The 27,637-nt window shown below is 37.4% G+C and overlaps 1 protein-coding gene across 6 annotated transcripts in view; it reads left to right on the top strand.

Annotated features, from left to right (window-relative positions):
* The window catches only part of TP63 (tumor protein p63), a 143,699-nt gene that overhangs the window by 105,182 nt on the left and 10,880 nt on the right, over positions 1–27,637 (top strand). For 4 of the 6 annotated variants that reach the window (XM_077117872.1, XM_077117868.1, XM_077117871.1 and 1 more), the window contains 6 exons: positions 7,806–7,992; positions 9,423–9,538; positions 10,531–10,640; positions 11,321–11,457; positions 14,077–14,159; positions 15,851–15,987. In XM_077117872.1, coding sequence (XP_076973987.1) covers positions 7,806–7,992; positions 9,423–9,538; positions 10,531–10,640; positions 11,321–11,457; positions 14,077–14,159; positions 15,851–15,987 — 770 coding nt within the window. Of the gene's footprint in view, positions 1–7,805; positions 7,993–9,422; positions 9,539–10,530; positions 10,641–11,320; positions 11,458–14,076; positions 14,160–15,850; positions 15,988–22,071; positions 27,353–27,637 lie in introns of those variants that run through there. The other 2 variants (XM_077117873.1, XM_077117869.1) reach the window with 2 other exon arrangements.

Raw genomic sequence — 27,637 nt, forward strand, 5'->3', positions numbered from 1 at the left:
CTCCCTAGAATGTTAGCACCTTCGTAGCATGGACTTTGCTTATGTTCACGGCTCACTTTCCAAACCTAGAATAGTGTCTTGACTATAATATGTAATTTAAAAATAATTGTTTAATTAATAGTTCATTGTTTTATCATCTATAATCCAATAGCACTTTTTGCATACATATCGGTGTAATTAAGTTGTGCATCACTCTGCTTCGAGACTATGAGCAACTTGAGCGATGGGACTGAGTGATTTTCCTTTCAATTTGTTTTATATTTTAAATATCATGCTAGGCAATGAGGATGCACAAATTCCTAGATTCCCAAGGTGTTTAGTCTTACTTTTCTCTCTTCTCAGTATAGAAGAGAGAACCTAGTCTCATTTAGTAGTTTGTTAGATAATTATGTGGAATGATGTGGAAATGGCAAGAAGAAATAGAGCTCATTCCTTGTTTATAACTGATTAGCAGCTTCTAATGCAGTCACTCCTAACTTTCCACTAAGATGTTATGAATCTCAGGAAAAAACCTAACTAAATTTGGCTCTCAAGATATTGACAGACTCATGTAGCAATTTTACTACTTAAAAGTCTGATGGAATTAAATTGAAAAATATCACAAACTTGTAGGATACAGGCATTTCTGGGTAGATGTGCTGCATTCATGGAAAACTCCTAAAACAAATTAGGAGCCTATATTAAACAAAACAAAACAAAACAAAAAAAACAACTAACCATAAGAAGAATGTTAAGCTTTTCATTTAAAGAATCAAAGGAAGCATACCCAGGAACTGGAAGTCATGTTTAGGAGATTGCTTCAGTACAAAGCAACTATCATAAATTTTATATAGTTAGGGAAGAAAATCAGGTGAAAACAACAGGCTGAGACAGAAAGGTGTCTAGTTAAGTAAAAAAGGAGATAAAGGAGAAAAAGAAGGGCATTTAAAATTCAGTAGAAGGATTAAAATTATTATTAGGAATAGAATTGAATAGATTTAACTCTAGAAAAACATTACATGCTATAAAGTACAGACTTGGAAAACTTTCTCAGCATGCAAACGAAAAGAAAAGATGCTAACAATTAGTGTTAAATGCATCAAGTGTTTGGTCAATAGAGAATGGGGATTCAAAGAAAGACGTGTACTCCAGGAAATTAATAAGAGCACAAGGAACAGAAATATAATTAAAAATGAAAAACTTTCTTGAGTTGAGTTCAAGCATTTAGGTTGAAAAGGCAAACCAGTGTCAAAAAAACAAGTCACATTTGGAATCTCAGTCAGCCTCCCCTCTCTTGTCTTCCTTCCCATTCCTCCTTCTTTTCTCCCTCCCCCTTTCCTTTTACTTAACATATTTTTTTAATTGAGAAACATAACATATATCCAAAAAATTCCCAAGTACATTTTACCAAGTAGCTATAGAAACAAATTTTAAAATTTGGTATAGGTTACAGTTCCACAATTTTTCATTTTTTTCTTCTAGCTGCTCCAATGTACTGGAGACCAAAAGAAATATCAATTTAATGATTTAGTAGTCATACTCATGTGTTAAATCCTACCTTCTCTGTTATACTCCTCCTTCTCTCTTTTTTTCTTCTTTGTGAAAAATAACATATATGCAAAAAGCAATACATTTCAAAGTACATCACAATAATTAGTAGAACAGATTTCAGAGTTTGGTATGGGTTACAATGCCACAATTTTAGGATTTTACTTCTAGCTGTTCTGAGATACTGGAGACTAACAGAAATATCCATTTAATATTCAGCAACCATATTTGTTTGTTAAGCCCTACCTTCTCTGTATGACTCCACCATCATCTTTGATCTTTCTCCCATTTTTTAGGGGTATTTTGGCTATGCCCATTCTAGCTTTAACATGTTGAAAGGGGCTATCAGTAATATGGGTTAGGGAGATAAAACTAATTGATGTTGTGGAGAGGCTGGCCCCTCTGCATTTCAGAACTCCCCCCTACCTTTTTAAGCAAAGACAGAGAAGGAAAGAAAACCCTTTAAGGAAATAGGAAGAAATTAGCAGCTTACTTAATTTAAAGGGAGAAAATTCAGAATGGCCTTGGACTTCTCTCCAACACTAAAATACATATTAACTCCTATTTCAGTGGCTATGTCTAAAACTGAAATTGGTTAAGGCTTATGTACTTCAGTCTGCTATGCAGTGGGATTTTTAATATTGACAACCAGAATAAAATTCATACTGTATAATAAAGGTATGATTAAAGAAATTACAGTATATTTCATCTCAGTAATATATTGCAGCCACTTAAAATTTTATATTAAATTGGAAAATGCTCATGATATGTTAAATAAAAAAAGGATACCAAGTTAATTATGATATGCAGTTTGCATAGTGGTACGTCTGTGTGTTTGTGTATGTTTGTCTAAACTGTCAATGGTATGTTTCTCTGGGTAGAGAAGATATGTCATATATTTCCTTTGTTCTATAACTTCTATATGCATATGTTGTAGTTTTAATTATGACGAACAAATGGCTTTATTGAAACACTGTTGCAAATGAAACCCAGCAATAGAAAAAAAAGAATACAGTGTGATATAGTGGGACACATCTGAGGAATATAAGGTTAGTTTAATAGTCAATTATCAGTTTAATCCATTGTTTTAACATACTAAAAAAGAAAAAAAAATCTGATCATTTCTTTAGATTTAAAAAAAAAAGGCACACACATTTGCCAAAAGCACCCATCCATGATTAAAACCTCAGAAAACTAGGAATAGAAGGAAACTCCTTCAATCTGGTAAACTATCTATGAATAGCCTATAGTTAATATTATATTTAATTATGAAAGATTTAATGCTTTCCCTGAGCAGAGAACAAAGCATGTATGTCACCTCTCATCTCTTCTAGTTAGCATAGTACTGTATGTCCTCGATAGGCGAGGAAAAAAGTATAAAAAGATATGCAGACAGGACAGAAACAAGCTAAAGTGCCCTTATTCTTAGTTGACAAGATTCTTTCCTAGAGCGTCACAAGACATCTATGAAGAATTATTATAATTAATAATTCAATTTAGCAAGGTCAAATGCAATAGTGCACATAGTCAACATATAAAAGTCAATTATATCATATATCAGAAACAAATACTTAGAAAGTGAAATTTGTTAAGTACCATTTACAGTAATTTTTAAAAAATGAAATACTAAGAGATGAATCCAACAAAAGTGGTCTAGATTTGCACAATGAAAACTAGAAAACTTTCCTAAGAGAAATTAAAGATGCCCTGTTTAAATAGAGAGGAAGGATCTGGAATAGCCAAAGCAATTTTGAAATAGAAAAAAACAATATTGTAGAATTGAAAGTACCTCATTTCAAAGCTTACTATAAAGTAAGAGTTATAAGACCTCTTGTAACTCAAATAAGACAAGTAAATCAATTTAAAAAATAAAATTTTAAAGGTCAGCAAAGATTTGAACGGACACTTCACAAAAGTTGTACAAATAAAAAAAAGTACATGAAAAGATGCTCCATATCATTAATCATCACAGAAATGCAGATTTGACCTACAATGAAATATTGCTGCACACCTATTAGACTAAGATAAATTTTTTAAAAAGCAAAACTGGCAATACCAAGTGTTAGCAAGCATTTGGAACTCTCATACTTTCTGCTGGCAATGTAAAATGGCACAAACTTTTCATAAAAACAGTTTGGCAATTTGTTATAAAGCTGAACATACATTTAATATGTGACCCAGCAATCATATTTTTAGTATGTACCCAAGGAAAATGAAAACAAATGTCTTTGCAAAGATTTATACACAAATGTTCCTAATAGTTTTATTCATATTAGAGAAAAGCAGAAAACATTTGGTGGATTGATAAATAACAGAATTCTACTCAAAAATAAAATGGAATGCGGACACATGCAGAAACAAGGATGAATTTGGAAAGCATTTTGCTAATTAAAAGAAGCCAGGCACAAAAGACTATATACTGTTATTCCATTTATATGAAATTCCAGAAAGACTAAAGTATTATGAGATACAGTAGGTACATGGTTGCTTGGGGCCAGAGGATGGGGAGGGTTAACTACAAAAAGGCAAAAGGGAACTTTTTTGGATGGGGGAAGAGAATATTTGCACGTTTGGTAAAACTCATAAAAGTCTTTTATGCTTAAGAATTGGTGTATTTTTGCAGTAACTTTTGCAGGAGTAAAGCAGTTAAAGCAATACAAAACACATACATATATACAAATAATTTAGGACTTTGAATTAAAGAATTTTAAGTCAGTGTTGGGGGGCCAGATTTAGAGGTGAAGTTTAGAAATCCCAGTGAGAAAGAGAGAGTAAAATAGGCCTAAGTGTTCAAATTAATAGTCTCTCTGGACTTGAATTACCAGGGTATTTAAAAATCTTGTTGTAGATCAGATTCCCGTTTTTGGTGATTTTGCAGAAGCCTGGAAAATTGGAGATGATGATAGAAGCTATTACTTGGTAAGGATTAAAGGAAGCAGGGCCAATCTAAGAAATTGTTAGTATACTTTAGGCCGAGGAGATGGCATTTAGGACTGGGAAAATATTAAACAACATCACAGAACAATTTGCGAACAAATGAAGCAAATAGAGTTACAGAGACTTGGCTTTGCAAAGACCCAATCCTGCCAGACTATTTACACTGACTCCAGAAATGGAATGGCAGGCCTGGGAGTTTAACCAGAAGCAATGAACAATGTGTTTTGACCTGGTCATGCATTTTGATTTAGTCAAGTATGAAACCTTCATCACTAAAATGGGAGAATATGGTCTACAGTCCTAGCTAGGGAGAGATATCTCAATTGTTCTGCCATGAGGTGAAGACGAGAGGAAAAAGAAACGTGAGTGTTCCAGACGAGGAAGAGGATGTTTGAATTGGGGTGATAAAGGCTTCCGACCCATCAAGAAGTTTGAGGCCTGTATTAGTAGAACACAGGGTGGGAGGTGCACGTGAGAGGGGAAATGGGAGAGATGACAGATAGAGGGGCCAGAACTCAAAGGACCTTATAAATTCATTAGTAAGCCATGTGAAAGGAAAGGACCTTAAACAATGGAATTTCCCAAAGCTATAAAAGAAGTTCGTAGACATCCGACTCTAGACTCCTGTCTGCTTCCTCCTAACCTAGATCTTTGTCAATTCTATCATCTGCTACCTCTCCCTGCTATTAAATCAGCAAATGTTGTACTGAGAAATCAATATAGAGGAAGCACTTATGTTAAATCAGACCACATGTGAGCTCCATTTTAATGTTAGAGAAGATTGCATACATTTTAAATAGGCTCATAGAATAACCACAATGTTGGGCACTAGAAAAAAACAAAAGTAGGACAAAAATTGCACTACTGAGCCAAGAGAACAGAGGGTTGAAGGACTGTCGTTACAGGACTAGGACAGACTCTTATATGCTATACTGGTTTCTAACCAGCTCTTCCATGAGATCCGGGGCAAGTCCTCCCTGTGCCTTAATTTTTCTTATCTCTAAAATGGGGACAATGATATAGGGCCATAGTCCATTATCTACAATTCTGAAATTCAGAGAGCTCTGAAAACCAAAAGTTGTTTTATTTTGAAATGTTGTAAGTTTGTGGCAGACCCACTTGCTTATTTGGTGTGAAAATCCAGTTCTGAACCATAAGGTTGTGTTTAGTCATTTCCTAGTTAGTGTGTATTCATAAACTCTGCAGAAATGTTCATGCTTGATTATGGGGTGCTGCCCTAAATCTTCTTGGAGGCATTTATAACACATGCTATATGGACTTTACTCCTTTCTAAAGTTGAAATGATTCTGATTACTAAAACATGGGACCCCAGGGATTTCAGATAAAAGATTAACCTGTAATACCTTCCTCACAGGGTTGTGAGGCTTAAATTCATTACAACAGAACTGAGTAAATGGTGGAGCTATTATTTATCATATCATCATCATTTAAGGTGGGAAATTAGATTCTACACCTGTGCCCTTGATAATGAGTGAGGGTTAATGCCTGATGGTGCCTAACCTTATTTTTAAGACTTTTATTCCTTAGTCTGTCAAGCCTGATTTATAGTATATCAATTACTGAAATGGAATGTTTCTCTTAAGAAACCATCCTACTCTGAACACTTACCCTTCTTTTTTGCAATCTTCACATACTTGGAAGGACGCCTTATTTGCTTATGCCTTCAGGTGCTAGCTGACAGTATTTTTCAATCTTGTTTCCTAAAGTTCATCTTATGAAACTCATAGTTTTATGTTATACGTCTCCTATCTAAAACACAAAGAAATATGCTATCTTTTTTAGAGTTCTCAATATTGAATCCTTAATCTGTCCTAAGACAATGTCTTTGTTTGCAAAGTCATTAGTTAAAAATACAAGAGCAGAAATAGCCACCTAGATTTCATTTAGTGTTTCCCAACTAGAAATTTATTTTTGTGGCTGAATTTTGGCATGTTTCCTATTTCTTCAAGCTATGTAAAACCCTGTCCCCATGTTAATTCTTGGCCCATAGGCATAGATAACTGATTATGCCATCCACTTCCAGCATTGGGAAATTAACTGAAAATTTCATAGAATTGAACTATTTAGGAAAAAAAGAAAGATTATTTAAATACAGGATATATTTCAAAAAAACAGAAATCAAGCCATCTGTTTTTAAATGTGCATTTTGGTAAGATATTTGCCTTTAGTCAGAATTGGGTTGGAATCCATCAGTAATGACTCCATGTGTCACTCTGTCTCCCGTAACCCCAAGCCTTTCCCCTAGAAGGATTCACTGCCAATTTAGGATTGCACCTTGTGTGTGTGTGTGCATTTACCCTTTGTTGGGATGAGTGTTACTAGATGTCTACTCTGATGCTGGTGGTTTCCCCTCCAGGGTCAGAGCTAGTAGGAATGTAGTGATGGGGCACTGACTCAGAGAGCAAGGGTGATACATTTAATGTAGTATAAGGTTAGAATGGAGACTTTCTCTTCTGGTTCAGTAACGGGAAGGGGAGGTAACACAGGATAGGACTTTTATTTTTCTATATGGTTCTAAATCTCATGCTTTCTTTACCCTGTTTTTCCTTTCCCTGAGGAAGGAAGTGTGAAAGAGTTGCACTCTTTTGCATCTTGATCCCTTTGCTGCCATAGTTTGTTGTGTTACATTAAGCCAGTCCTTGTCTTCTGAGAGTGTCAGACCCAAAAATAGGGGCAAAAGCCCCTTCTGTGTCTCACTTCCTCTTACACTACTTGCTTTGCAGTTTTCTTACTGGTTAATCTGAGGTAAAATGCATTCCATCTTAAAAAAAAACATTTTTTTTTTTTTACTTTACTCTCTGCCAGGTATCCCATCTTAAAAAAAAAAAAAATCAGAAGTCATTAATTCTTTTGTGTCTCTCTGTACAATAGTAATAGTAAGAACAAAGCTAATCGTAATATGCTGAATAGAAAGCTTTTGGGTTTGTTGCTAATTGTCATCCAATACATGAGAACATTATTTTTTATTTCGTCTTTGATCATCTATGAAGCTGTTCATGGTATTAACTCCTTAAACCTATCTGAGCCTCATTTCTTTCATCCTAAAAAAAGAAAACAGGAAATCATGGGATAAATGTGTTTTGATAAACATGAAACCTTTTGAAAACATATTATTTAAAATAGCAGAAATGTATTCATTTGATTAATGAATATAACTTCCTTCAATAAGATTGCTAGGTGTCTGTATATAGTAGCCTGTAGTGAGCATGCAGCTTATAGCTATAGAAAGTGGACATATTTTCCTTGCTCTGATCTGGAATGTAATAATATCTCCTTTTGGTTTCTCCCTCCCTGCCCCCTCTGGCCCTGTGTCTAAGCAGTATTCCACCGAGCTGAAGAAACTGTACTGCCAAATTGCAAAGACATGTCCCATCCAGATCAAGGTGCTGACCCCACCTCCTCAGGGTGCTGTCATCCGTGCCATGCCTGTCTACAAGAAAGCTGAACACGTCACCGAGGTGGTGAAAAGGTGCCCCAACCATGAGCTGAGCCGTGAATTCAATGAGGGTAAGGAGAACTGGAATTGGTAGCTGTTCAATTCAGCAGCTTGAGGGTAGAGCTCCTGTGGGGATTTTTGTTTGGGACCAAATACCTGGTTCACCCCTCTCCCACCTGATGTGAGCTCAGTCTCCCTTTTGGTTGACAGAATGCCTGAGAACAATGATAAATGATTTTACGGATCTTACAGTGGTTGAACTATTTAACTTCGATAATTACTAGACGCCTTGGACTTGTCTCCCTGCTCCTTCCGTCCCTCCCCCCTCCCCTTTCTTTGTGAGAGGGCTTAAGGGGAAAAATATGTCAAGTGGACTGCTCAGTCCAAGCCAGGGTAATTTTCAGCTTTAGTGCCTTTCCCAGAACGGTTTTCAAGGCCAGAGTACTAGAGAACAGGAAGAGTAAGAAGAGTATAAAAGGCAAGAAATGATGAAAAAAAAATAGAAGAAGAAAGTGTGAAGGGAAGAAAAAGAAATGATCCTCCCACAACTACTTTTTATGTATTAATTTCTAGCACTCATCTACATGCCTGCATTGTCCATACCTCTGTGTCTTACTTTTCATCCAACATTATACCGTAAAGATTATTGCATGTAACTAGGGTTATTGATCATTTTGTATAAAGTAAAAATACTGTATATGTGTTTGTTTTTCATGCTTTCTCATCATTTGACATAACAGTTGCTCTTAGTTTTGTACCATAATAGATGGTGCTACAGAGAACATCTTAGTACACTTGGCTCTTTCCATTTATTCAGTAGTTTCCTTAGAGTGGGACCATTTGGCCAAAAGTGTATAACATCATTGTGATTCCCAGTTTTTAGAGCAGCTTCTGTCTTAGGGGGCTCTGCTAAATATCACAATGTTGTGAAAGTTGCCCTTGGCTGTGTTAGAACTTGCTTCTCTTTTTTTTTCCCCAACCCAACCAGCCAGTTTCTCATGTTTAAGACCAAAGCAAGATCTAAAGATGGAGACTTTATAAAGAGGTAGAGAATAGGCAAAGTGAAAGTCATTTCCCTGCCATCTGCTCCCCCCTTATTTAGTATTTTTTGCCATTCACATTTTGGGACAGCATCTTCCTGGCCAAACATATTTTTCTTATCTTGTACCTTTTCTTTCCATTGTCCAGGGAAGCTGGCAGTATTTCCTCCGTGGATCAGGTCAGAGATGTAGCCATAGAGTTCTGTTAAACTTGCACCATTTAATGAAGCAACAGAAGCGTAGGACTGTTCCCTCAAATAGAGATGATCAATCCAGCCCTTTCTCTTTTTAGGACAGTGGTGATACTTTCACGTATTAGATATATGGCAACAGTTTTTTCCAGGACATATATTTCCTTTATTAAACAAATAGACCACCAGGGTCCTGTCTATGCACTCTCTTATTGCTTTCTTTGTTTTGAGGGTGAGGAGCTAACTCTTTCGTTTTTCTTTGTTCTGCAGGACAGATTGCTCCTCCTAGCCACTTGATTCGAGTGGAAGGGAATAGCCATGCCCAATATGTAGAAGACCCCATCACAGGAAGGCAGAGTGTGCTGGTGCCTTATGAGCCACCCCAGGTAAAAGATGAAGACTGAGGATGAAGCATTCATTTTGGTGATAGGGAGTCTTTCTAGTGGCTATCACTGTTTTTAGTCTTTGTCATCAAATATCTAACTTTTCGTATTTCTTCCTTCCCTTTTTTTCCACATGCCTCTGCCCTTCAAAACTTCAAAACTCCCAGATTTGACTTGAGTTAACTTGGCAACGTGGCTCTGTGCCCTTGTTCCCACCTGAAAGGTAGATTGCAACTGAGCTGACAGCCAGGTTTATAGATAGCAGTGTTTTCTGCAGAGAATTTAACTGGCACTTGAACTGGTAATGGATGTGCACCAGTATTAGATGCACCTATTTTTCACACTAGGCTGCGGATGGGACAACCTTTGTGGGATCCCTTAGCTGAGGTTTAATGACTAGGTGGCAGAGTGGCATGGTGGACAGAGAACTGGAGTAGTAAGACCAAAGCGCTTTGGCTTGCTAGCTTGTTACGTGGATATTTGGTGTGTGATTTTCTGTCTCTGGGCTTCATTTGCCTCATCTACAAATGAGCACTTTGGCCTAGATGATCTCATTATGAAGGTCTTCTGAGCTTCAGGGTGCTATTTATGGAAGTGTACATTCAAAGCTATGTTATACTATTGCATTAGCATAGGGAAAATATCCTTGGAGCATTGCTACTATTTTTGGTAATTTTTTCAGCTCTCCCTTTTCAGTGATATTCCTGTGTGTGGTGTAGCCTGTTTGAACTGGGTGATAGGGATCAGCTTGCAAGTGAACAGAGTCAAAGATAATTTATCTATTAAAGCCCACCTCACCTTTTATAGTGCTGCAAACCTTAACTTTAGGCTTCCCATGAGGCAAGGCAAAGAGGGACCTCTAATGAGTTTCAGAGCTTGCCTGGCTTAGAAGGAAGCATATATCCCTTTATCAAAAGTGGAGTTATTTAAATAGAAAAGAAAAAACACCAGGTCAAACCATTGCTAACGCAGACTCTTTTTTCCCCTGTGTTCAGGTTGGCACTGAATTCACAACAGTCCTGTACAATTTCATGTGTAACAGCAGTTGTGTTGGAGGGATGAACCGCCGTCCAATTTTAATCATTGTTACTCTGGAAACCAGAGAGTAAGTGCCATGTGCAGAATTGTCATTCAACTAAAGGCATGGGCAGAGGGCAGAGTGAAATTGTTTCTGCTTTATCGTTAACTTTGCACACACAGCAGAGAGCTACCCTTAATTTTGTCCTTTGTGTTCTAAATCCTTGCTGCAAACACTTACATAAAGGATCTAAGAAAGCGGAGACAGAAAGGGGTGGATAAAGAGATGGAAAAAAAGAGGTGGGAAGGTGTGCAAGTTGCTTCATACCTTCTTGACATTTGACTGGAATTGTTTCTGATTAGAAAGTGTTTGTTTTCATGGGTGCCCACCCCCACCCCCCACCCCAAGGCATTTAACAGTTTCTTTAAGTTAGTCTAGGCTGCCTAAGGGGATTTGATCCTGAGACATCCCCTGGCTTAACTCAAGTTTCCTTCAAAATATGTAGCTAAATACAGCTGTTCAGTTAATGGCTTGGAGGTGCTTTGCAGAACAAATGGAATGTTATTTACTAATATCGCTTGTGGCATTTAAGCACTTTTGTGTTCTGCCAAGTGCTTTAGGGTCCATCCCCAAAGCAGCCATGGCTGAGCTGGTGGTGGTGGGACAGTGGGGATGACCAGCCAAAGAATGGAAATGGGAAAATTCCAGGGGACTTTCAAATTCTTTGAATTTAACCCTTTCTTCTTCCCCTCTTCTCTAATTCCTAGTGGGCAAGTCCTGGGCCGACGCTGCTTTGAGGCCCGGATCTGTGCTTGCCCAGGGAGAGACAGGAAGGCAGATGAAGACAGTATCAGAAAGCAACAAGTCTCGGACAGCACCAAAAACGGCGATGGTACGAAGCGCCGTAAGTAGCTGTAGTGGTCGAATGGTGCAGACTTGAGGCTTCTCAAGATTCGGGGACGGGGGTGGGGGTGGGTGAAGGGGTGAAGGGGAGCAATACTGGAGGGCAGTATGATAAGATCTAAGAGCTTTAGATGCAGTGTCTGACTGGAGACCCCAGAGGAGGGGTCTCAAGCTACAGCGGTGATGGAGGGACTGAAATGGACTCCACGTGTACCCTACAGCTTTACAAAAGCGAATCATCATTGCAGGGACTTCTTCGTCCAGTGGCCTTCAACATGCAGCTCCCAGAACAGTAATGTCAGCATCATCTGGAAACAGCAGAAATGCACAAATTCTCTGGTCCCCGACATGTCGAATCAGAAACTCTGGGTGCGAGACCCAGAAACCTGTGTTTTAGTAAATCCTCCAGGCGATTCTCGGCATAGCTGAAGTTTGAGAGCTGCTATCATTGTCTATTCCATTTTTCCTTCTGTTATCCAGGAGGTCTGAAAATAGCCCCTTCGCACCTTATGAGTCTATGGGAACAGTGAGATTTAAGGGTACATTTCATAAAGCACTGACTGGGGGGTAAGCAGACCTGGTTTTTCATCAAGTCTTGGATTTATGGCCCTCATTGGGCTCAGTTACTTCAGCTCATAGTGGGGTAATGATTTAGGTCATTTTGTTTTTTTAAGCACTGAGTATTTTGTAGAAAATGAAATATTTCAAGGAATGATACAATGCAAAATAGATTAAAGCAGAGCTGCTCCAGTTGAAGGGGTGGGAGTTGGACAGGGGTGGTCTGTAGCTCAGTCAGCCCTTGCCCCTGAGGCACACCTCCGCAGAGACTAGAGGTCTAGGTGACAGAGTTTGAAAACCACCAATCTACACATGCTTCCAACTTGTAATGGAATTTGGATCAAGAAGTTACCTTGCATAATCCTGGTATCACTACAACAAATGTTTTAAGTATACCACACTATGATCTATGTCATGCAAAAGGAGTGTGAACTTATCATTAATTAGTATCCAGAAGAAATAGAAATGTTCTCCTACATTTTACAGGAAAACAACAGACTGTTAGAGCAATCCTCTGGCAACGGCTTTTCTCTTAAACTATCTTCCTGATTAAGCCTCAAAAATTGTATATATATATATACCATATATATAAATGCACACATATATACATACACAGTTTTACACATATACACACGCTTGTATATATCCATCTGTCATCCATCCATCCACCTAATTTTATGTTTTTAAGTGATGTACTATTATTTTTTATGCCATTAAGAAAAATAAAAGTTTTCAGTTTAATTGTGACAAGCCATTATGGATCCTGCCTCCTCTGGTTGTTTTAACATCTGTTCACAGATTCTTTGATATTCCTCCCTTCAAAAGGTGCCCCTTAATTCCCCTCCCTCAAGTGGGCTGGACTTAGTAGATACATGTAACATAAAAGTCATTTTAACCATTTTAAGTGGGCAGCTCTTTGCTTTTAAGTATATTGACAATCCCGTGTAACTTCCACCACTGTCTGTTTTCATCATCCCAAACCAAAACTTATACTCATGTAGCAAAGACTCCCCACCCCCAACTTACCTCCAGGAACCACTATTCTGCTTTCTGTCTCTATGAATTCACTTAAGTATTTCCTACAAGAGAAATCTACCATAGTTCTCCTTTTGTATTTGGCTCATTTCACTTAACATGATGTCTGCAGAGTTCATCCACTGCCCCAGTATTTCACTTCTTTATGGCTAAATATTCCTTTGTATAGATATAACATATTTTGTTTGTCCATTCACCTGCTGATGGACATTTGGGTTGTTTCACCTTTGGACTATCATGAATTATGCAGTAGTGAACACTGTGGTACACTTAACTGTGCAAGTCCCTGCTTTCGATTCTTTTGATTATGACTGTTATGCATAACCATATGGACCAGCAGTTCTGGTCCATACACCCTAACTTTACTCTTGAGTTTGCCCAGTCACATATTTCCTGTACTCTTTCCTGAGCACCCCTATTACCAAACATTGGCAACTCTGAATTTCAGCAGGACCACTTATCTAATATTTGGTAGACGAATCACTGCTATATATGGGTGCAGTTTGTAAATTTGGAAGCCTTAGGGATTTATCATCTCCATCCCCTCATTTTACAAAGGAGACAGCTTATGTCCTAGGAAGTGAGATTCTTTGTCAGAAATTATGTAATGTTTGTACTAGAACTAGAGGGGTAAGCACATGAGGCTGAATGCACTGACATGACAATGTCTGCAATCATTTATCCTTGGAAGAGAAATGATCAAAAAATTAAAACACAAAGCCAATTTAGCTTCCTTTCCTTAACAATTCACACACTCCAGCAATATAAGGGATTAACCTGAAGTGCAACTTAGGTCAAAGGCTGTTTCCTAGCATCTGAATTTCTTGTTTTCACTGTGCTTCCCCACCGTCACCCCACTTCATTATTGCCAGATTTGCACTCAGTATAAAAGCAGTCATCAGCAACTAGATGCTTAGAAGTAGAAACTCTAAACTCACAGGTTTTGCTAGTGCTACTGTCTGTTTAATAAATGTGTTTTTGCTACAAAAGTGTCCCCAGGGTAAAACTTGCATTTTCCCTCTGCCAGCTTTTCGTCAGAACACACATGGCATCCAGATGACATCCATCAAAAAACGAAGATCCCCAGATGATGAACTTTTGTACTTACCAGTGAGTCTCCCTTGAGTATTCATGGGTGTTTGATTTTTCACCTTCTTTGACTGAGTTATCACCATACAGTCATCTTCCAATGATCACTGGCAATGGGAAAGGGGGAAGAAAATAGCTAGTGAGATAAAGTAGAATATATATTTTGAAAAATCAAGAAAACACCCTTTCTTTCTACAGCCTTGGAATATATTTGTGGCTTGGGCTCCTCCACTTAACCTGCATGCCCAGTCAGAGCTACTCTTCTAGTAGAATTTTTCTTGGTCAGATATTTGAAATTAATTTGCACATTATCATTTGAGAATGATAATATTATCCTAGACAGCTTGGCCGTACCAATTTAGGACTAGTATTTTGTCAAAAAGAGTTGCAAAGTAGATAGTACAGCAAATATGGAGAATCAACCGTGATTTCTTTCAGACAGTGTTGTAAAGAAAGTGAAGCAAGGCAGAATTCTCAATATCATATGAACGGCTAAAAAGCTCAGTCCAATTGTTATGTAAGAAAATTCTTCCTACTACAAGGACTACTAGCCTTCTTGGGTCACTGAAGTGCCCTTTATTAGGCCCTCATCCCAGCTGTTTGACTTCTTCTTAAGTCTCTGCTATCTATAGTGTTAGCAAAGATGTGTGACCAGTACAGTACTTAGTGCCATCTACATTGACATGAGACTCAGGCCAGCAGGGCCAAGAGATTTGATTGGGAACTGCCGCCCTGGATTGAAGTTAAAGCAACTCAACAGGTTTGGGTGTGTCAGTCCTTGTTTCCCACCTCCTTTGGTTCCTGATCCTCAGGGGAATAGACTGCAGGTAGATCAAGCAGAGAGCAAGTTAGCCAAGATTCTCAGTGTCCTGTTTATTAGACTGCATTTGTAAAGGGGCTTGTGAACTGTCATTCAAATGCTATCCTGATATGCTACATATTCCACCATATATATATATATTTTTTCAGCTGAAGGTTTGAAAGGACCCACTTGAAAGCTATCATTTGAATAAGAATTCATTTTGTATTAATGAAGAAGGTACCCTATAATGATGTGCACCTTCCTTAAATTGTAGTAAAGAATTTGACAAACTGAAGTGCGTAAATAAAATACGCCATTAATTTAGCATGTATTTAGTTGGTATTTATTAAGTGACAAATATGCTAGCTCCCAAGCATTTAGAGATGACTAGCGCAGAGTTCTTAACTTCAAAGAACCTGTGTTGTGGTGAGGAGACAAGCAGTTATAATGAAATAAAGGCTTCAATAGAGCCAAGCCTGGGGATGTGGGAGGGCTGGAAGGACAACAGACTCAGCCTAAAAGAGAGAACTCAAGAAAAATTTCTCAGAGTAAGTGATTCCAGTGCTGAGGTTTGGAGGATGAGAATCCAACAAATGATACAGAAAATCTTTCCATTTCTGAATTCTGACAAATTCTGCCCCACCTACAGGGACCAGGAGGCTGAGGCAAGTGAGGGACCTACAGTGCAAAATTTTAAGACACTCACCCTCAGGAGCAGACTAGGTACCTTAAATGCCTCACTTGTCTCTCCCTGCCCCTGGATCTGCTCAAGCATTTTAAGCTTTGTAAAGACTGTCTTAGAGAGAGAAGCACATTTTAACCCTGGCTGAAAAACGTTTGTCGTTCCGGAAAGAGATACTTCCTACAGTTCTTCATTTTCCTTACTATTTCCGCCTGCTCACTTACATAGGTGAGGGGTCGTGAGACTTACGAAATGCTGTTGAAGATCAAAGAGTCCCTGGAACTCATGCAGTACCTTCCTCAGCACACTATTGAAACCTACAGGCAGCAGCAGCAGCAGCAGCACCAGCACTTACTTCAGAAACAGTGAGTGTGTCAATGTGTCATTTTGGGGGGGGCATGAGCAAGGGGGACTGCCTACGTGAATAAGCCACAGTGTGGTCAGTGGGTGATGTGCGAGGTGAGACTGTGAGACAGCAGATCCTACTAGGCTCTGAAGAGCTAGCATACAGCTTTTTTTTTTTAGTTTCTGCTTTCTATGTTTTTTATCATAGCCATCCCCTCAAGAATTTCTATGTTCTGAGATTGAATCCAAACCATTTCAGGAAAACACAAAGACACCCACACTCACAAGTTAGCTGTCTTCTCTATTCTTTGGATCCTTACACATCTACCAGCAAAAGGAATTTGAGCACATACCCTATTTTAGTAATATTGTGTTTATTTAAAAAACATATAATCTGTAGATTGTCTTACACATCTTCTGAACTGCACATGTTCCACTATCGGGGAAACTGCTGTGGACCAGGGATAGCAAATAGGTTTTATAATGAAGCAACTTCTCTGAGAAGAATTCTGCTTTGAGAAGGATTCTGAGATCTGGTACATGTTCTTTGGGAAAATGTCTGGCTGCAGGAGGCAAAGTAGTACCACAATGCTATGTTTTAGCATCCCTACCCTAGGCTGTCTTCCAGCAATGCAGTTTAGGATAAATTGTTCCAGATTCTGCAACTATATTAGAATATACATGACAACTTATATATATATATATATAATATATTATATATATATTATATATATATAATATAAACCATATATATATATATTATATATAATATATATATATATGGTTTTACCTTAACTTTTGATCTTTGATTATGTTAATTGATTTATGGCTAATCAGAATAGAATAGCTCCTGTGAAAGGAAGGGAAGTTGGCAAATCAGGACTCTTGTTTATTACTTACCCTTCTGTGGTTAAGAATAATCACTTGTTAGCTTCATTAAGATATTGTGTCTGTACTGGAAATATTGCCAAAGTCTCATAAAGAAATGTAGACCATATGCAATTTGGGCCAGTTTGAATAATTCAAACATATGACTTTACTCTTTGGGCAAAAAGAAATGAAGCCAAACTTGCTCACCTAAGGCAAAGATTGTCTCTTACAACAGAAATGTAAATGAATGATAATTAATGGTTCTTTCCTGACGTGTTATTAGCTACTATACAGTTATAGCTAAGGAAAGAATAAGAAAGAGAGCTCATTATTCTTTTCAAAATAAATACTAATGCAGTTAAGGAGGCTGAAGGACATCTCTCATAGCTGAGAGCCAACCTCTAAGCTTCTGTTAGCTGGCTCTGGACTGTGGGGTTGGGCAGCAGAGGGATGAAAGAGAAGCCTGCTCTTGCTTCAAAGAACTTTAAGCTAGTGTCTCAAACCCTTTTGCCCAGCAGAGATCTCACCATTTACTTTTAGCATGAAAATCTTGCAAATTGTGATTATACAGTTTCATATGTAAGGCTGAGCAGAAAGGTGAGTCAGTTTCCTTGGGGTCAGTGAGCTCCCCAAACGAAGAATTAGAAGTCAGGGTTGCAGATGGCATTGCCAAACCTGCTGATTCTTTGAGACACTAGGTAGAAATATTATTATTGGCTATTTAATCCAGTATTGAATATTTTGAAAAATAGTGTTGACTATTAACATTCAAGGTTGCTGTACTGAAATGCAAAACCACTTAAACTATACACCAGAGATCAAAGAAACTAGGGTAGTGCAGCATTAATTGAAGAGGAAGAAAGGGTAACCCAGAGGCGATAAGTGCCTTTCCTAAGACATGCTTGGCAGTATGGTATTAAGAAATACTCCCAAATTGCTTCCATTCACTCTGGAAAAGCCTGGCTCAGCCAGAATGACCTCAGGAGAATTTCTCAGTAACATATCAGACTGACAGAGTTGCTCTGCAATAATTACCGTTTCCTGTCTTTTTTCCCAGCAAACAGGAAAAATTTGGTCAGACCAAACTGATACTTATTAACTGGTGTGGTTTCAAAAGTCTAACTGGCACAGGACTAGGCAAACTTTTTTCCTGTAGCTTTACAGAAAAGTAAATGGTAAATACTTTAGGCTTTTCAGTTTTAGGCTTGCAGCCGCTCCAATCTGCTATCGTAGTGCAAAAGTAGACATAGTACATAAGCGAATGAGTATGGCTTTTATTTCTGGACACCAAAATTCTCATCTCATTTAATTTCACATCAAGAAACATCATTCTGCTTCTGACATTTTCCTTTTGAAAATATGAAAATCATTCTTAGGTCATGGGCTCGATTTGGCCTACCTGCTGCAGTTTGCCAAATCCTATTCTAGATATATGTATGGGTTTTCTTTCATTACTTCATGAGGCTAAGATTTCGATTGATAGTAGTATTTGGATGCTAATATGAATTTTCTAAGGTGGAGAGGCAGTAAAACAATTGGGGAAATCCTATAGTGATTTTCAGGAGGCATTTCAATATCTAACAAAACCTTTTGTCTGAGAGCGTTAGTCTCCAGGCAGAAAATATGGTAAATGGTGTAATGTACCCATTGTCAGTTAGGTAAGACGGAGATGGTTTATTTGATTTATGCAACAAATCTTTACTGAAAATCTCCTATGTGAAGGAATTCGGGGTAAAGATGAGGGAGATGGGATTCCTGCCTTCTCAGGGTTTATAATGAACAGATTAAGCAGTTTGCAATTCTGGTGAATTCCTAGCAAGAGCACCTTAGGAATCTTAGGAAAGTGCTGTAGGTTTATCCTTATCATTGTGTAAGCTAAAAGCACAATTTAAAATAGAGGGACTAGCTTAGTGTTATTGTTGAAGAGACTTTACAAGCCAGGAAGATGAACATCTGTCTGGGGCATGTGCTATTTCTGTTATTTACACAGGCATACATGAAAACCAGTATTCCCATATGATGGTTTATCTAGTGCTTATTGTCTGACTGGCTGGCATTTCTTTAAAGGGAAAAATTTTATAAGCCATATATCATAAGACAATTTTATTTCATCAAAGAAGAAAATTCATCTTAATGTTATTTTTAAAAGCCTCAAAGATTTTAGGGACAGATTTTTTTTTCACTTTTTTTGCATGTTCATGAGTCAGTATCTCACAGTAATGTGTAAGAGCTAACCTCAGCGGTGATAACTTGTGCATGGAAATCTAACTGAGTGCAAAATGAAATCTTTGCAAAATATAGACATTTGGTCTAATTATCCCTTTGTAACATTGTATATACATGGGTCTCTGATGATTGATATATATCTATATCAATTCTCCAGTTGCTGTATTCTTTAGTTGAATTTATTTTTAGCTCTTATTTTTATGTAGATGTCCAAGAAAGCACCTGAATTACTAGGTGCTTTTTAGACAAAGAAAAATGGAAATCTAATTCTCTGGCAATCATTTAAAAAAGAATAAATCAGCTTGCAAAATGCCTATAATAGCCTGTGATTTCCTTTCCAAAACATAATGCCAATTTTATGCTGGAAGGAAAACATTTTGTATTTTTCTTTATGGGAGAGGGGAAATTAGTGGGGAGGGAATACGCTTTCTACAAAGGGGCAGTAATTTTTATTAGCTTCCCACTGTGTTTTCTCTTTGCTTGCTTTCATTTGTGCATGGTTTTCCTTTCTTAAAAATTCCTTCAGAGTTACCTTCATGATCGTAGGTTTTATGGAAGATAGATTTTACACTGAGTTGCCGTGAATCAAATTGCTATGGATACAAGTAGATTTTGTACCATTTAGGAGAAATTTTATTTTAGTGTAGTTGATTTGTCCACATTGGTATGAATATAGGGGATCTAATGAGAGGACAAATTTGACCCTGTCTTTCTACTAGAGTTGTAATTCCTTGCTTTCATATTTTCAAGTGGCATTAACACTTAAAATAGTTTTGCAAAAGCTACTTGAGACCCACTTGACAATCTTTTGACTGCTATACTTCAGGCCACTACTATTAATTTTTCATCTTTATATGGAGTTTCTCGTTCTTGGTTGATGTCCTCATCTCAGGTTAACATCACAGTGTTAAAATTTCACCTAGTATAATTTTCTTGCTTTCCTCTGGAAAAATATGTTTGAGTTTCTACATGAATTTCATTTTAATTTTAGTACAAATCTGTGCTATCCTGAGATTTCCTTAGTGTTTACTTTTCCTTGGTGATCAGTTGAGGATTGTGGCTCATAAATAACACAAATCAGGTTATAGTAGAATATTGGAGAACGATGGGGTTTTCAAGACCATAAGTTCTAACCCTTTAATTTTATAGTTGGAAAACTGAGGCTCAGTGAACTACTCCTGTGATTTCATAGTCAGTTCGTAATGTAGCTAGGAGAGTCAGTGTTAGAGCAGAATTTTTTCAATGATCTGTTCTGCTTCATTAGTTACGAAAGTTGTAATAATAAAACTAAAACAAGCGTCTATTCCCATTATCCTGTCTCTGTATCAGTCAATTGACATTTAATGTAAATTGAAGCCCCATCACTTTCAGCTTATTTGTCTATGACTATCTTCAAGCATGTTGGTATTTTTTCCTCAGATTTGGTGTATTTGAAGGAAAAGCAAGCAATATTTTCAGGATTATCAATGTAGAAATCAGCAGAAAGCACAAATCTCCAAAATTATAGATGTGACTAACAGTTTTCTATAAATTTCCAAATTTCCAGAGTATTTGTTTGAAATTGACAGTTTTATAGGTCAGGTGAATATAGGCAATTTCATAAGGTCTGCCTTATAAATCATGGAATTGCATGAGATTTCACAATTTAGGTTCTGAACTTCACAGCTGCTTGATGAAGTAGTCAGGGCAGAGATCTATTCACTCTGTGGCAGTGATGAAGAAAAATCAGATTGATTAATTAAGCTCTGAGGTTAAACCACTTTTCTAAATTCTCACAACTAATTGCAGAATTGGTCTCAGTTCTAAGTCTCAGAGTGTGGTCCATACACTCTTATCAGAAATAGGACACTAGTTTCATTTCTGCACCACACAATTGTTTCATGCAGTCCTTGCTCCAAGAAAATCTCCCTAGCCCGAATAAAATACCCAATCTAGGAGTCAAAGCTTTAATATCCACTAAATTGCATTCCTATTAATTTGTATTCCAGCGTTTTCCTGTAAGATGATACTGATCCTTCCCGATAAAATGGTTCACTCAGTCCCAGTAGAACCAAATAAAAATGACTATTCCTTTGCAAGGTATAATCAAATGTGATCCAAAAAATATCCCTGGGAAAGAATTCCCAAACAATCCGTGGGGTTGCACAACCTTTAGAAAAAGAATAGGGTTTGTTCCTGGCATCCTTGTGGCATAATTGATTTCTTAATTATGCAAAAGTTGCTTTCATGGGTTTGATGGATGCATTTATAGGCCAAGATTCTGACTGAAAGGATTAAGATATGTATCCATCTCAATCTGGACACAGACAAAATGCTCATTAATAGTTCTTTACAAATGCACGATGACACAGTCCCCAGACTGATAAGATCATATTTCTTCATACTCTGTATTTAGGCTAGACAAGAACAGTAATGAGGTATAATAATTGGGCAGATGACATTTTAGAAAGGATTAAAGTTTATTCGTGTCACTGCATTCCCTTTTCAATTAATTCAGTCAAGGAAAACAAATGCTAAGCCACCTTGACCTACCTTGTCGAGTAGTCTGCCACAGAAGTGTGTATCAGAATCACCTTTGGAACTTGTTAAAAATTAGAGCGTTCACAGGTGGTTTTGTGGTAGAATGCTTACCTTCCATGTGGGAGACCCGGTTCGATTCCCAGACCATACACACACCCAAACTATATATATATGCACCTGGGCCAAGCCTCATCTTGTAAAGGATCCAGAGAAATGCATAGTTTGGAACTTCCACAGGTGATTCTAAGATATACTTTTGGTACAGTACTACTGCATTATTTCTCCTTCATAAAGATCTCGAGAGGTTGAAGTGCCTGAGTAATTTAGGAGGAGGATAAAAATGATGAAGCAAAAATGGTCTCTCAGGCGTTCTATTCTCCCTATACTATGATCATGAAGGTAAGAGGAGTATGTTTCTGTATTCAGTTGATTTGAATATATGAAGTCCTAAGTCTTCATCTTTTCTTTTCTCTGGTTCCTCTCTGCAGTCTCCTTTCAGCCTGCTTCAGGAATGAGCTTGTGGAGCCCCGGAGAGAAACTCCAAAACAATCTGAAGTCTTCTTTAGACATTCCAACCCCCCAAACCGATCAGTGTACCCATAGAACCCCAGCTCTGTTCATTTTGAGTGTTTGTGTTTGTTTTGTTCCTGTGTTGTGTGTGTGTGTGTGTGTGTGTGTATGTGTTTATCCGGCCCTCATAAGCAGGACTTGAAGAAACTGGCTCAGAGACCCAACTGCTCAAAGGCACACAGCCACTAGTGAGAAAATCCTTTAAAGGGACTCAAAACTTTACGAGAAAGGACGTTTTTCTGCAGATGTGGTATCCGTGGATCTGGCATCGGATACAACCAGGAGCCACTGTGTTCGTGAGCTTTTTTGTTTCTTGGGAGGGAGAGGTCAGGTGCAGAGAGGAACACTAAGATGTTTATTGGAATCCTTTTCCGTTACCTTCTGTTGTATTTCTAAAACTCATAAATAAGCTTTTGAGCAGGTCTCAAACTTACAATGTCTTTTTAAGAAAAGGAGAAAAAAGTTATTATCTGTGCATAAGGCCTGTCAGGCCTGTTTAATGCCAGTTATGCATTAATATTGCATTCGTAACGAACTAAGGTATCAAGGGTACTGCTGGGCAGAGAGAAATGATAATTACCAAAAACAGCCAGTCTGGAGGCTAGCTTTTCTTCTTCTGAGAACTTGCATTTGCATTATTAGTCTCCTTCCCTTAGATGGGGAGAATGTGCACGGATGCTGTATCGGATCCTACCTCTGCCCACTATATGTCAGCATCTGATATGATTCACGGTCTTCCTTGCACATCGAACTACTGTTTAGTCCCCCTCTAAGGCAGGGGAACATGTTTTGTGATTTTAATAGGGAGGGAAAAACCACTCCAGCAATATTGCCCCAAGCAGTTATATACTATCCTTCAATGACCCGAAAGAAGTTTAAGCTCTTCTCCCCAGATCTCTGACTTAATTGTTTGATTAGAGCCCCTATGCGTTAATCCTACCATAAGATGGCCCCACCACGTTCCGGATAGAACCTATATTCTTTTTTTTCTTCTGAGTGATTAGTTTTTAATTAATTGGTGTCCAAGCAGACACAATGTTAAACTCAATCTTCCTGGCCTAGAAATTAAAGATAGAAAGAGTAGAGAGCCTCCTCTTTTGACTCAAAGAGTTTAGAAAAAAATCTGTTTCCTTTGATTTTAAAACATTTTAAACTAATAGTGTAAAGACTTGAGAAATCTCCTTTCTCCCCCTTCTCACCACAGCATATCACAGCTCTTTACTCTGTGTCCCCAGGGCAATGATTTCTTGTTATTGAGGCTGTTATTTTATGGATGTGTGATTTTAATTTTCAATAAAATTTTGCATCTTGGTTTATCTTGCAGTTTTTTTTTTTTTCTTTTCTGTCTCTCTTGCTTGTTTGGGTTTTCCATATATACCAGGATATCTCGCTTTAAAGTCCTTGAAGTACCATGTTTAGGTCTTAAGAATAAGAATAACGATCATAATATTCACTTTAATTCTGTCTACACTTCTTTTGTTAGTATCTGGTTGCTTTTATTTAAGATATCTAGTATCAAGATCATCAATCTTAAGAATAAATTACAGTGCCTACACTAACTTGAAAATACATTTTAGGTCTATGCATGTTTAATTTCATTGTAGGCAGCCAAACACCAAAATATCATTTTTTTTTTTTTGACAACTTTGAACAAACCTGAAGTTGTATCTTAAATTCAAAGATATACTAATAGGAATTTAAACCAAATCCAGATGTATTGAATAATTTGGCTTCCATGATACAGAATGTAGCAAATATTCAGCCAGAAAAATGTAGTGGAACTTGTTGTCCAGTATATTTAAAAAAAAAAAAAAAAAAATCATGGTAAATTCTGTGTCCTGAGTAATTGCTTTTATAAACCTAATAAGAGATTGTACTAAATAAAAATAATTAATCTAGTAACTTAGGAAAATATGTAAGAAAAGAAAAGTTATGTTTGAGATACAAGTATTCTGATAAGATCAGATGCTCTTATGCTTGCAAATACTTCCAACTGATTTAATGACTGCTTCACAAAACCCTTAAAGGTTAGTGAGTATGTTTAATTTTTAACCTGTGATTTTCTTTTCAGTTTTATTTTCTTTCACCCTGCTTTTTATGTCGGTTTCTAACAGGAGTATAGTGACTTTATATAAATGCACATTTTAACCTGATGGAAAATATTTTTAAACTACAGTGGGCCTGCCCAGAGAATAACTGCAGCCCTTTGTTTGAGAAGCAGGATCACCCTGCTTATGGGCAACACTGGGCAAAATTTAAAGGAGGTATAACTCCTTTTCTCATGTTCCATGTCTTCCCTTTTTTCTGATGTTTCTTATACCAGGAGTGTTCTCTCTCTACCCTCACCATTCCTTTCCACTGTCAAATTCTGCACTACAAAAGTGGTTTGGTGAAATACATTTACCTTGAGGTATCACCAGATTCCACTAGAGACTTGCTTCTTAATTGGCATGGGAAGAATTTCTCTGGTAGAAGTCTAGGCATCTCCTGGGAAATAGAGATGATTTTGAATTTGTGTCTCCTCAAGTATTTTGATATTCTACCCCAGAGAGAGCCATGAGATCTCAAAGGAGGAGTCATAATCTCTAATCCTGGATGATCTAATGACCACTTTCAGCTCTGATATTCTGAATTTTGTTATTAGCAATATATAGAGAAGCCTAAGTTGTTAGAGTTAAGAACTGGGACTTGACTTCACCAGAATTTCTCCTCAAACTAGAAATACATGAAATGTACATGCCTTTCTACATCTGTCACACTAGATTCCTAGTAAATACCTAGAAAAACATCCAACATCCTGAGGCTTATATTTGTTATTTTTCCTGAAGAAAACTGTATTCTGGCTTATTTTTTTCTTCTTTTGGTAAAGGGAAGGGAGCAGTGTAAGAACACCAGAAAGACATTGTCCCATGATCCCTTCTTTTCCATCTCTTCAGCCTCCCAAGAAGAAGTTGGGAATGTGCACTCAAGGACTGTGACACTGCGTTTGCAAAGGGGGAAAAAGACTGGTTCTTCTTTAACACCTTTAAACTGACCACACATTCAATCTCTCTCCTTTTTCCACAGTGTGCAGAGGTCATCAGAATGCTTCTTTTATTTCGGATGTTGCAAATACAGTAATAAACAAACTACCCTGAAGTTCTTCCTTGGTGACTTTAAAACTCACTTCTGCAACATAGGAGACACTTTCAGAATTCCTGACCTTTTCAGACTCCATCATGTCCATGCATCCCTTTCCCATAATTTCCAGATTTGCTCAATTAAAAATTTCTGCCACTTCTGACCACTTCCTCCTATTCTTCAACAGGTTCCCTCTCTCCTTTTGACCAGGAACTGAAGTGTTGAATATTAAGGGTGGGAGGGGAAGTGAAGAAAGGGATATATATTGGCCACCTACTTTATCACCAGCAATGTTTAGCACCCTTACATGATCTCATTTAATCTTCATAGCAGCTTGCAGAGTGAGTAAAACTTCTGTACTATAAGTTAAGAAAATGAAACTCAGACATTGCATACCGTCCAAAGTCAATTAGTTTGTACCAGTTACAGAAATTGGACCCAGAGGCGACTCAGATTTAATTTATCATCTTTCTTTGTTCATTGGTGATTTCTGACCTAATTTCTTCAGAAAAAGCTTCTAATAAAAATAATCAATCAATCAGTAAAATAGTCAGAAATAAAGATCATGAAGAAAAAGGGACAAAGGAGTTTTTTAAAAGAATTTGGAAGAAGGTATTTACTATAACTGAGGGTCCAGTGAAAATGCAGAGCTTTGTAATATATTCTTACTTTCCTAATAGTAAACAGATATGACTCAAACAGTGCTTTCCATTAGCTCTTGCTATATATCCATCTAGTTTAGGGAAACAGGAGATATAGGTAGAGGTCTCTTTAGGCTGTGAACTCCCAAGTTGCCTCTAGAGTTTGGAGTATCTGGTGTCATAGATACTTTATAGTAGGCAGAGCTAGTTAGAAGCAGCAGCTGCTGGCAAAGTATCTCTGCATCTTGCCCTGTGCTTTCCTATACTTTGATAAGGACTTAAGGAAGTTCCTGATGTGCTGAGTCTTATGCAAAACTCCTACACCAAGACATGGAGTCGATTCAGAGGGGCATGGGTGATAGCTGGGCTGGGTCCCTTTACCATATCTCTCATTCCTTGTTCTAACTCAGTCAACCACATTTCTCTTACTATGTCTCTCATTTCCTGACTCTGTAAGCTATGACATATTACTGTCTTATTTCTGGGAAGGTGCCATAGAATGAAAGAAAGAATGAACTATTGGATTGGGAGCCAGCAGCGCTAGTTCTACTCCTAATTCTTCCATTTGGTAACGTGTGATCTTTTTTTTTTTTTTTATATATTTACATTTTTATTCTCAGAAGCTTATATTTACCCAGGGTATAATAGGAATAAGTAACTCTACCCTGCCACATCCTGCCCGACAGGGACGTTATTAGAATCAATCATAAAATGAATAAAGAAGAATTTGGTAATCTGAAGTGTTTTACAATTGGGAAGGTTTATTACATAAACACCTATTTATGCAATATGAGTCTATAATTTTGAGTAACTAAGAAGGACTAAAAAGAAAAATCAGTGTCCCCCTACTTTAAAGGCAGGGATTGTAAAATGCAGCAGAATTGTTAATTCCACATTGTCATGCTTACTTATGTAAATGATGCATAGCACATTGTTGTCATCCGTTTAGCTGTAGCTCTGCAGCTGTATGGGCTGGAGCCTTCCCCATTTCTGTATAATTACGGAGAATGCAGAATGGCAGCTTCAAAGATCAAAACCTATTACTGTTTTACTCAAGATGAATCAGATTTAAAATATTGACTGAAACTGCTGCTTTTAAAAAAACAAAACAAAACATGGAACCTCTTATTAGACATATTCACTTAAGAACCGAGTTAATTTAGAGTGTCTTCAAAGTTTTGGGAAAACTTTGTAAAAGTAAAAGGGAAAAATAAAACTCTAAGAAAAAAAATTTTTTCATCTCTCCTCTAATATAAAAATGGTTACAGCAGGAAGGAGACAAACAGGAACAAAATATTGTGTTTTGTTTGAGGATTGTAAGAGGAGAGCTTGGCCCACCACAGCTTAGAATATGCTCAAAGCCAAGATTCATTCTGTGATCATCATAATTAATCACCGTAAATTTTACATTCTTTATAAAATTACTCCTTGTCTTTTCTTTTTAATTCAATTCTCCCCATAGCCCTACAAAGTAGGTTGTATGCACTAATCTTTGGGCTTCTCAAAGTTGGGACAATGTCTGATAAGTTTTCTTAACTCTATTATCTAACTCATGAAGTAAATTATACTTGTATAGCTTATACAGTTTTCTTGCATGAAATACTGAAGCAGGTATGTTAAGTGGCTTGCACAGAGACTTAGAGCCTCCTAATTTAATGTAGGCCCTGCCTTCATTCTAAAAAAGATCACTATATATGTATATACCAGTTAAGTATATATATAT

The sequence above is a fragment of the Tamandua tetradactyla genome, chromosome 10 (genome assembly GCF_023851605.1).
Source record: "Tamandua tetradactyla isolate mTamTet1 chromosome 10, mTamTet1.pri, whole genome shotgun sequence".
In the NCBI taxonomy this organism is placed as follows: domain Eukaryota; kingdom Metazoa; phylum Chordata; class Mammalia; order Pilosa; family Myrmecophagidae; genus Tamandua; species Tamandua tetradactyla.